General features: G+C 41.6%; 1 protein-coding gene across 8 annotated transcripts in view; it reads right to left on the reverse strand.

The window, feature by feature from the left end:
• Positions 1-12,242, reverse strand: part of AUTS2 (activator of transcription and developmental regulator AUTS2) — a 1,004,882-nt gene that overhangs the window by 582,335 nt on the left and 410,305 nt on the right. For all 8 annotated transcript variants that reach the window (XM_087957493.1, XM_026672356.2, XM_087957503.1 and 5 more), the window contains one exon: positions 5,604-5,639. In XM_087957493.1, coding sequence (XP_087813619.1) covers positions 5,604-5,639 — 36 coding nt within the window. The remainder of the gene's footprint in view (positions 1-5,603; positions 5,640-12,242) is intronic.

A 12,242-nucleotide genomic window follows, 5' to 3' on the forward strand; every position in this document is an offset into this window, starting at 1 on the left:
TCACTCTAGTTTACAGAGTCAGTATATTTCCCCCAACAATTTGGGTCCTCATTTTACCGACCTCAGAAGGATGGAAGGCTGAGTCAACCTTGAGCCTGGTGAGATTTGAACTGCCAAATTGCAGGCAGCCAGCAGGCAGCAGAAGTAGCCTGCAGTACTGCACTCTAACCTCTGAGCTACCGTGGCTCAGATATCACATAACTCCCAAGTTATCAGTCTTGCTGGATCGTTCCAATAGAGTTGGCATATTTCAGATTACTTCAATGAAGCAATGTTACCTATCAGAACTCCAGAAACATGCCTTCTCTCTTATGGTGCCTGTACTCTGGAATGCGGCTCCCCTGAGATCCAGGTTGTCCATACCCCGATGGTGTTCAGGGGGGCCTTAAAGGACTCTTCTCCTAGGCTTTGAGCTAGGATGGAAAAAATCCCATGTTCTGAATATGAAATATGTTGTGTTCCCTAGATAGGCCATCTGTTTATTGCTATCCGTTGTATCCAGACTGCATATTTATTCTCTTTTTGTGCTATGAACCTTCCACAGTTGGCATCTAAGTAAAAATAATATAAATAAATAAATAAATGGCAGACAAAGTTACAAGCATCCACAAAACTAAGCCAGCAACAGGTACAAACGAAATATGCAACAAAATAATATGTGGTCTACTACCTAAACCTGTGAAGAAGAGGTCAATTAGACAAGTCTTGGGTAATAAAGAAGTTTTCGAATAGGTGTTTTATGACAATATCCTTGACTCTTAGTCTGATTATCACAGTGTATGAGGCAACTTAACCTGGTTCATCTTTTTGGCTTTTACAACAGATTCAGCCACAAATTAATTGAATGGGCTGGCTTCAGTACACACACTAAGCCACACACACAAAAAAACACCCACATATTTGAACATTAAGAATATTAAACCGGGTCAATTTAATAAATGACATAGAGTGGTGCTGTGGTCTAGAGGTGGAGTCCTCGCCTCACAATCAGGAGGCTGCGAGTTCGATTCTAGGTAGCGGCAGATATTTCTCTCTCTGGGCACAATGAGTAATTATCTGCTGTGAACTCTGCATTGGAGACAGGAAGGGTATCCGGCCAGTCAACACTCATCTCCATTCAGTTGCCCTGACTTCACCCCGATGCAAGGAATTACGGGGGCCATTGAAAGACAAAAATAATTAATTAATGACATTAATGCTGGTATTTGCAATTCATTGGGATCTACAGAGCCAAGACACAGGAGGTGTATATAAATAACAAACTCTCTCTCTCTCTCTCTCTCTCTCTCTCTCTCCCCCCCATTTCTGTCTCTCTATGTGTGTATGTGTGTGCGTGCCCACCCACGCACTCCTATAAGCTCACACCAAGTGGCTTGTACTTTGCAAATGCCAGCTTGGGGAGTGAAGAAAAGACAGCCAGGCATTGTTAGCACATAGCATGCCTGTTCTTGACAGCTTGAGCTGTCTGTAGATTTCCTGACAGATGTCGTCCCTGACACCCCATCTTGCTTTCGGGGGAGTTATACCAGGCTTGGGATGCTAAAAATGTTTATTTTCCTCAGCAACTGAAGACAGAAGGATATCTGTGGATGGAAGAGGCATGGCTGTCAAGGTGCCAGATGATATATAGAAATTCAATTTAACTTCAATTGTTGATATTCAGGGAAAAACCTAGCTGGAATTACATTAACCATCACTTGTGTGGAACAGGTTTCACTCTTTGGGTAAGTCCCTTCAGCATTGAGAGTGACGGTGAAGGATGTAAATGTTTAGTTGATGATGATAAATAGATGAAAAACAAAGATAGAAAGATGAAAAAAGGATCAGGGTGGAATGAAATCTGCTGTTTTTTCTTCTTCTTCTGTGTCAGTGTCTTGGCTCCTATACTACTTGGTCAGAAGACAGTTCACGGTACAGGTAGTCCTTGACTTACAGCAGTTCATTTAGTGACCATTCGTAGTTACAACGGCACTGAAAAAAGTGACTTATGACAGTTTTTCACACTGCAGTATTCCCATAGTCACATGATTAAAATTTGGACCCTTGGCAACTGACTCATACATATGACGGTTGTAGAATCCCACGTGATCCCCTTTTGTGACCTTCTGAAAAGCAAACTCAATGGGGAAGCCAGATTCACTTAACAACCATGTTACTAACTAAACAACTTCAGTGACTCACTTAACAACTGTGGCAAGGAAGGTTGTAAAATGGGCCAAAATTCACCTAGCAACTGCCTTGCTTAGCAATAGATATATTGGACTCACCTGTGGTCATAAGTCAAGGACTAACTGTAGTCAGGATCTCCCAGGGCTAACAGTGTGGAAATTACAATGCTGTGAGTTGAGATACTTCAGTTGCAACATGAATTATTCTGCAGTCAGTAAAGGATGGCTTGGTTTCCCATACAAGCTGCCCATTTGTTTACTCCCACCAGGGAGAATTATAATAATAAGCCATCATCTAAGCAACCATAATCAAGCAACCATAACCCGCCATCATCAGACAAATGAATAATCTCTGGTTGAGGACACACTCATTGATTCTTGGATGCCATCAACCTCTGGATGCTTCTGCTTCTGTTTCTCAGCTCTTACCTCTGAGAAGGAATGAGTTTTCCAATAAAGAGACTGTCTTCTCACATAGTTTCAAATCTACCAAAAGGAGGATCCCAAATAGCTCTAAGCACACAGTCAGGGAGAAACACTATGAAGAACCAACAGCACTTTCATCACCATCAGTTTATGTCCCTACCTTTTCTCTATAATCTCAAGGCACCTTCGTTTCACCCCACAACTGCAATTGCAAGTAGCAGGTTGGACTGAGGTAGATGATTGACACTGTGAATCTCCATGTCTGGAAATGGCCTTGAACTAGATTTCCTCCATCCTAGTCCAACAACTTTATCTCATTGCATCTTTCATGCCAGATCTACCAAGTTTAGTACCTGAGATCACCACATAAGGCTGGAAAAGCCCCTTGTTTTACTCTTGATATGCCAGTTTCTTTTTTTTTTTTATAAATAAATTTTATTAAATTTACAATTAAAAACATATCGACATTACATACACAAAAGGGAAAAAAACAAAAAAAGAACACTCGGTCTTACAAACTGGAAAGAAAAGAGAAGAAGAGATGTAAAAGAAAGAAAGAAACAAAGGAAGAGAAAGAGAAAAAAGAAAAAAAAAGATTCAGTTTCAATCAATTCATGTGAATTGAACTATGAAGTATTATTTTAGGATTGTGGCAGTTTTCAATTCTGTCCACCATTTTGTTGTTTAATATGTTTCAATTAGTTATGGTTTCCTCCTTTCCTCCCTTTCTTCTTTTTCCTCCTTCCTTCCTTCCTTCCTTCCTCCCTCCCCCTCCTTTCCTTCCCTTCCCTCCCTCCCCCTCCTTTTCCTTTCCTTTCCTTTCTTTCCCTTCCCTTCCTTCTTCCTTTCCTTCCCTCCCTCCCTCCTTTCCCTAGTCACATAGTTTGAGTTGGGTGGCAACATAATTGCATGCGTGCATGAATAAGTAAGACAACCTGTCAAAGGGAGCTTCATATATCCCCATGATCTCACTCTTTTTATATTGTATTAGGACATTCCATTCAAACCTGATTTAAAATCAACACATATCATGCGGAATGAAGAAACCGATGTCACTATTGTATAAAAATACAGCCTCCAATCAGTTGAACAATACATATTTAAAAATTCGTAATGGGAGTAAACACAAATTGAGTTTTATACACAGGAGTTCCTTTTGTTAGCTCTTTTGTTTAGGAGATAAGGTTACAGCATATCTTAACTGGGACTGTTCTTCTCAAAACCATTTGGGAAGGTCCTAGCCCAATATCAGATACCCTGTGCAACTTATTTGCACTGCATTTAATAAGGATGCATGATTAACTGTATACACTGCATGATTAACTGTATGCACTGCTTGATAAGTTGTGCCTCATTTTTTTTCTTGTATTTTTCACACAGGAGCTTGGGACTCATTTGACAATCAGCATTTAATTGCTAGAAGAACACACTCTGCTCACACCCTACCCTACATCCATAGATGATATCAAGGCTCAGGACTTTAATCAAAAGAGCTGGTGGAATTTTTGGAAATATGGAGATGAATAAGCTACTAAAATATCATTGGTGGCTTCTGTCAGGAAAATGATAGGCATTTCTATGAGGAAGAGAGAAAAGTCCCAAGAGATAACGATGTATCTACTGTAATAAGGCATCTATCTACTATAGAATACATCTATACATATCAGTCCCTCAGATCCATTCAATGGGTATTTAAATCCCTTTCCCAAGGCATGCATACATATATATCACCAGAAAATTGGCTAGGTTCACACAGAATGTTAAATTTCAAAGCTGGGTTAACAAGTTCCCCCTTGATATGAAATGCTCCCAGATACCCCATATTATGACTTAATGTGGTGACTTAATTCAAACAATCTCACATAAAAGCTCCCCCCCGACTCCCTCCAAAAATACTGAACCTCTGACTGCCCAATCTCATTTTAACCAGGGCTAATGCGTTGTGTGAAACCAGCCTTCTTGATCACAATAGACCTGTTTCTTACAAAGTAGATCCTAGATCAGGGGTGTCAAACTCAAGGCTCAGGGGGATGGATCCGGCTCATGGGGTGCTTAAATCTGGTCTGCAGGACCGGCCTGGAAATAGCAAAGGACCAGCCCGCGGTGCCTCTGCCAGCCAAAATGGATTCCGTCCCGTCTCCCCCCCACTCCCTGCCTTCCCCACCAGCCCACAGAGGAGAATTACAATGCTGATCTGGCCCTCGAAAAAATCCAGTTTGACACCCCTGCCCTAGATGGACCCTTGGAAAACAGTCCTAGGAGAAGGAAGAATTAACATGGATAAACATAATAACAATATATATATATATATATATATATATATATATATATATATATATATATATATATATATATATATATATATATATATATATATATATAACAATGTGGATCTTTGGTTATTGGGTTTTCTCCGCGTAAGATTGGAAGTATCTAGGCAACGTTTCGATGAAGTCTCATTCATCATCTTCAGGTTTCTGTCTTCAGCTCTGTGCTTCTCAGAGTGAGTTCTCACTCTGTTCTCACTCTGAGAAGCACAGAGCCGAAGACACAAGCCTGAAGATGATGAATGAGACTTCATCGAAACGTTGCCTAGATACTTCCAATCTTACGTGGGAGAAAACCCGAATAACCAAAGATCCACATACAAATACCCGCGAGAACCTCAGAAAACATATATAACAATATATATATATATAACAATATAAAGGACAATAAAAGGGGAGAGGGACCCACCCCTGGGGCACAGTTACTGGATGGGTTGGAGGAATGGGAGCTAAGAAAGATGGGGTGATTAAAGAAAGCAAGTTGGTGGAACGGCAAGAGATTGTGTTCAAAACAATGGTTATAATGTTGGGTTGCAGGCCAACCGGTGAAAGCCATAGGAAGTAACTGGCCAAGCCCATCAGTTGAAATAATATCCACTGCAAAATCTCCCTCCTTGGGTATTATTACCATTTTTGACAACTGTTCCATGATACGTATCTTAAAAAGTTGAGATCCACTTACAAAGTAGCCTGTTCCCAAGCTGGAAGGGGCGGAGCTCTGCAAGGGAAAGAAGAAGGGGGAAAAGGGGGAGGGGAGGAAAAAAAAGATAGACAAATGAGTGTTACCCCTCTGTGTGTTTGCATGTTTCTCCCTTCTTCTGAAACCTGTTCCAGTCCACCTCCCTTCTGTCTGGCTCTTTTACAAGAGCTTTTCTCACCACCTCCCAACGTTGCCTTGATAAGCATCGTCCCTTGTCATTTTGCTAGTGAAACAAACATGTTCTCGTTGTTTAATTTCCTCCACCGCCACCCTCTCCTCTCTCTTTTTTTCTTCTCTTCTCTCCTTTTTTTTTTTTTAAACATTTCTCAACGGCTCCATCGACAGAAACATGCTATTTACTGAAATTCCAGGCTCCGTCGGTGGGTGTAATTGCCAATTTATTTGACAGGCAGCTGGGTAATGAATTAATGATGGCATTTCGGCCTATGCTGAGACTAAATAGACATACATCAACCAAACCCCATGACATGTTGCCATTTGTTGCCCTGGTCTCCGGTGACAAAGCTCTGTGGTGGGTTGGGGTATCGATGAGGTGGGAAGGAGGCAAGATTTGTAAGAAGGGAGACCCCTAGATTGGTGCGACTTCAAAAGCAAAACTTCCCCCATGGATTTTGATGGATGGATGTCATTTTTATTCCTGCTTCTTTCCCCATCCCCCTTTCTTTCCCTTTGTAACAACACAAGATGGTTTGTCAATTTATTCCCCTGGTGTGTTAGCTTAGTTTATTTCCTAAAAGGGATATGATGTTAGGAACCAGATATTTTTCTTCTTTCGTACATTTGATCTTGATACCTGACACTGAAAGCATCTGGATGCAGAAAACCAGTAAGGAAAAGCCAGCCTGTTCCCTTAGGAGTCTGCCCAATTAGAGAAATGTTTCCCTAAGTTGTCTTTTTATATAAAACTCGACTGGCATCAACTTATAACTTATAAAATGGGATTTTCAGTTGTGGGTCCTTATTTTCTTGGTGCCTGAAGATCAGGTTAGTTCCAGTGCTTTGTTTTCACATGGAAAGTGACGCGCTGTTTTGTGGGTTTTTGCTAGCCCTATTTAGCTGATGTCTTAATAGGTTATCCTCCTTCTGAAATTATTTTTTAAAAGGTGTTTATTTCATTTTTAAAGACTTTCAGTACATACCCAATTGCTTAGATCTTAGTTTAAAATGAACACAATGATTTTTAATTGGGGTTTTCATTATTTTAATCTTGGGATGGGTTTATTTTTTTATTTTTATTTTTTGGCAGGAAAGCAGAATAGAAGGATTTCAAGTAGAGAAAGAAAGAATTTTTCTCTTCCCTGCTGTGGACTTCTGTTTGGTATATTTCCTGGGCCCCATGACATTAAAGCTTACAATTTTAACCATTGTTGGCCCAGCATAAGGAAGAATGAGGCGACTGCATCGGGACCTTCATTCTGGATATAAAACTTGTAAAATATGACATAGGATCTCCTGCTTGAGCAATGTTCTGACCCAAACCCTTTTCCAATAAAACAAACATGAACCAGAAACTTTTAATGATTTTTTACGAATCCCCGGTTAAAAGGCTGCTGCAAACTAATTAACTTTGATAAGCACAAGCCTCGCCAAAACTGTGCAAGACTGCCAAGAATAACAGATAAGAAATGTTTTACAACTTCAAATACCAACTTAAGATACTGTAATGTCCATGAGGCTGAGTTTCAAAACATTTTTGCTTCCTACAAAGAACGTCTGATTCACAGCTGGCTTTTATCTTCTTGAAGGAGGGGCCATTACCTTGCAGCTTTAGTCCCGAGTCACCCGTGCTGCTGCAACTGCTCTTTCCTGCGAGCAACCCTGCGTGCACACGCACTTGGCACAGGCTTCTCGGGAACCTCCTCATCGCTGCTGCCAGCCCCCACAATCTCTGAAGGCAGCAGTCCACTCCCTAATGGTCCTGGCCCCTCATCTGAGTCCTCGCTCTCCACAGCCATCCGCACCTGCTTCCGGCTAACCACAACAAGGAGTGGGTTGGACTAGATGATCTACAAGGTCCCTTCCAACTCTGTTATTCTGAATACTGTAAAAGGGACCTGATATGGTTTTAGGTAATGGGGACACCAGTTGGTGTCTCACTCTGAAGAATGTCTTGGGCTTAATCTGGCTGACACTAAGCCTTTGTGTTTTAGGAAGCAACCTATATTAGCTTACTTTCATTTGCCACGATGCTACATTTTAATGTTATTATGTCTAAGCTAATTATTTAGCTCATTAGTTCCAGAAGGTCCTCTAAAATGGTGAATGTCAAGTTTTCCCGCACCTGGAATCTTTCTGGTGCATTTGAACTTGGGTTCGACAATCTTCCAGCTAAATTAACATTTATAAGATTCTTATACTGTAGTGGGTACCAGCCATGACTTTGAAGTACATGAGAAAGAGCCACTACCAAGACACTGGTCAAATAATTGATATATTACTCTGATTTGCCTTGTTAGGCTGGCAGTTCTGGAAATTGTACCTTCTAGACTAGAAGGTATTGTTGGGCACCCCAACTCATTATAGGCAATCCTGAGTCACAGCCTCTCTTTTCCTGTATGTGATGACCTGGGGCGTGGCACAAAGGCAACACAGTCAAATAATCAATAAGAGTCCCTTTATTATCTCCAACTTTGCCCCCAATGTCCAGGTTACCTTTGGCTGGGAAAAAAACTCTCGCAGGAACAGCCTTTAAGTGGAGGAAATTCACTTCACCACTGCCTTCCATCATTGCCAAGACTGTCTACCAACTAGAAGTCAATGGTTGGGCACCTCGCAGGCACCCAAAACAGAGATGGCAAGGTACCATCAACAAAGATATGCAAGCTGTGGGCCTCCATCCTGGAGACGCAACTGACCATGCAAAGTGGCACTCAATGATCTGAAAAGCAGACCCTGCACTTCCAGGAATATGCTAGGAAGAAGGAGTGTGCTTGTGTGTGGGTCCAATAGCCACTGCACCAGCCTTTACTCCCTACTTGCTCCCTGTTCAACCCCACGTTGCTTTGTATATATACAAATAATGATGGGAGCTTCATAGAGCATTTTAATTCAGAACAGGATGGCTTAGATCTGTTGGCCTGTTTTAGAGGAAACATCAGCTTGTTTTCAAGCTTTCTTATCTCATTTGAGAATTCAGGAAGCACGTATGCTTTAGAAACCTCTAAATATCATCATCCTACTCATCATCATTGTTGTCCCTCTCATCATTTTATAAGGAACTAAAAACGTCAAAAGAAATAATAGTAATAATAATAATCCTTCCACTATCTTATAGTCATAGTGGACAGAATTGCTGGCTCTTCCACACTGCATTTGTACCCAGCTTTGATCGCAATGAGCTTCTCCATAGGATCCCATGAAGTAGCTTGAGGGAAAACAAGCAGGGCTGCTGCACTGGCGTAAATCAGAATTAATGGGAGGCAACATTAGAAGTGGCCCATTTCACTGGAAGTTCGGATGCTAATTAGCTTCCCTAATGCGTTAAGGGGATCAGGAAATATTCTCTGCACAGCACAGAGAGATTCATCAGTGTAAGCCAGTGAAGCAAAACCAGGAAGCTGGAGCTTGCAATCTGCTGTAGGGTTGTGGGTTGTTAATTGAGTGTGCCTTTATATATATAAATATATATAAAAACACTGGCATTATATTAGTCCTGAACATTGCAGGGATGTTCTAGGCTGCTCTTGATCAACACAATTAGAAACACAAAGCTTCTTCGTTTCCTGCAAAGATATATATTCATGCTCGGGGTTTAATAAAACCAGTGTAGTTAGGGATGGATGGATAGATGGATGAGTGGTTTATACCCCTAATATCACATTAATGTGCATTGATCCCATGCTATCTACATTCATCAGCAATAACTTTAGCTTTGAAACACAAGCAAAATGTCTGAATGTATATATTAAATACACATTTTAGATGTGTATGTGTGTTTTAATGACATTTTAATGACAATGACCCATTTTTTTAAATGACATTTTAATGACAATGACCTTTGGAGGACTCAGGATGGAGTGTGCAACCTTTCTGACTTTCCTAGACTTCTCAGCAGCTTTTGATACTGTAAGTCAGAGTTTCCCAATCTTTCCAGCTTTGCAAACCCGCCAAAGAATGAGGGGAGAAGAGACGATTCTGCAAGAGCGGTAGGCAAGCACACGACTCCATTTGCATGAGTGAGACTGGGACGCACTTTGTTATGGTGGTTCTTCTCCTTCCTACATGGCCAGTTCCAATCAGTCTTGGAAGGAGAAGAAGTTGAGCTCTGCAATATAGGGTGCTCCAGGGTTTGAGCTTTTCATCACTCCTTTTCAACATCTATATTAAACTGGTAGGGAAATAATCCATTAGCATGGAGTTCAGTATCATTAGAATCCTGGGGATACCCCATTCTATATCTTCACCCCAGTTGGACAGGTGAGGCTACGTGTTCTGACCAAGCTTCCTGAGACCATAATTAAATGCATGCTTAGTCCAAACAACTCTTGTTTTATTTCAATGCTGGGAATTATGTTCATTCCCAGCCCATAATGAGTCCCAAACAGTCTCTTGAGATAAGCATCCATCTTTATCTCCTTTGAATTGCTGCCAACAACTAAAGTACCAAATTAACTGTAAAAAGCCAAACGAAGTACAGAGTTTCAAGGATTAATCCGAACAGAGCGAACGACTTTCCTTCCTGCAAAGGTTTCTCTACCTTTGCACTTCCTTTATACCTTATGGGAGGGGCAATCACCTCCAAGCCTTACTCCCGAGTTGCCCCTTTTGTCTTAGCTGCTCTTGCCTTCTGGCAGCTCTGTGCAGACACATGCACTGGGAATAGTCTCCCCTTGTTCCTCTGTCTCGCTGCTGCCAGATTCTGGAGGCTCTGAAGTCAGCACATAACTTCCAGATGGTTCTGGCCACATCTCTTTCACTCTCATTACAATCTCCTTCCTTCCTTCCTTCCTTCCTTCCTTCCTTCCTTCCTTCCTTCCTTCCTTCCTTCCTTCCTTCCTTCCTTCTTTCCTTCCTTTCTCCCTTCCTTCCTTCCCTCCTTCCCTTCCCTTCCCTTCTCTTTTTCCTTCCCTCTTCATTCTCCTTTCTTCTACCTTCCCCTCTTTCCTTATTTTTCCTTCCTTGCTCTCTTCCCTTCTTCCCATCTTTTTCTTTCCTCTTTCCTTTTCTCTTTTTCTGCCCTTTCTTGCATGCTCATTTTCAGGGTGGCCCCCACGGGCCAGATCTAAGCACCCTGCAGGGCCGGATGCTGCCCGCAGGCCTTGAGTTTGACACCCCTGTTTAGAAGGAGAAGAATAACATCGTTTGGACCAAGAGATGGAAGGTGTGCCCTCAAGCAACACTTAAGTCTGTCAATGGGGAGGCAGTGATCTCTTGTACAAGCACCCGGCCCTTTAATAACAAGTCCCCGTTTTCCTTGGTGCCCAACCCATTGGCCAGCGTGCAGTCTCTTGTCTCTTCCCAAACGAAAACAAAACGGTTAACAACAAAGATGTTGTGACAGATTGGGATGCCCACAAGCGGAACAGGGAAAAGATCTTCTTGCAGAGATTAAACTTCATAAATAGCCACCAATCCATGAGAACATTCTCAGGCCTTTGGCTGCAGGGCTGTTTCAAAACAAAGAATGTTTTGAAGAGCGTTTTGCGCTAGGATGTGCAAAGCAGCTGCCCTTCTGCATTCAGGAGCTCATCAAGAACTCCAAAGAAATTATATCCTTCGGGTCTTGGGAAGTCCACAGTTCCATTTCTGCATATATATTGTGAATTACACAAGAGGAGTCGCAATGGTGAGGCGCCGTATTGCCGCTTACGTTTGCTCCGGCTATTGTTTATGCAGGTCTGACAGAATGAAGGAACAGTGGGTATCATTTCAATTTCTGATGTCAACATCAAATTACTTATTTAATTTCATGCCTGGTGAAGCATTGTATAGCTACATGCAGAAGCATTTCACTTCATTTGTTATGCTGTGTTTCGGCTGCCATTGGCTTGCCTTCCAACTGACAGCTTTAATTACAACATGGATTTGATTGTGCTGCTGAGGAATTAACATAATGCAACAAAGCATTTATGCACCCAGATTTAGATACTCAACAAGCCCAAACACAAAACAAGGACGTGGAAGTGGAGGTGGGGGGCAGGACTAAAACAGATACACCAGAGTCCCTTGTCAAATTCTCCTGTGTACTCAGTGAGCTGTCCATCATTCATTAGACTGAAACTATTCAACTGATCAAGTCAAGGTTATTCAGAAGAAAGCTGATTTGGAAGAGGGGGAAAACTTGGTGCCTCTCCAAAATAAACAATTAGTATTATGGCTGCCATTTCCCCATGTACAATGCTGCACTTTGCAAGCATGAAGTGCTCAGTTCAGTACCTCCCATTTCATATAAGATGGCTGAAGGATGTCTGTCTGTCTGTCTAGCTAGCTATCTAGTTAGCTTATCTAGTTATCAAGCTATCTTATCTAGCTATCTAGGTATTCTGTCATATGTCTATCTATCTGTTTATCTGTCTATCTCTATCTATCTTATTATCGATCGATCTATCTATCTCATCTATTCTATCTCTAACTAGCTGGCTCGCTTGCTATCATCTATCT

The sequence above is a fragment of the Notechis scutatus genome, chromosome 1 (assembly GCF_049901735.1).
Source record: "Notechis scutatus isolate UNSWTSFEM ecotype Mainland chromosome 1, rNotScu1.2, whole genome shotgun sequence".
NCBI classification, from domain to species: domain Eukaryota; kingdom Metazoa; phylum Chordata; class Lepidosauria; order Squamata; family Elapidae; genus Notechis; species Notechis scutatus.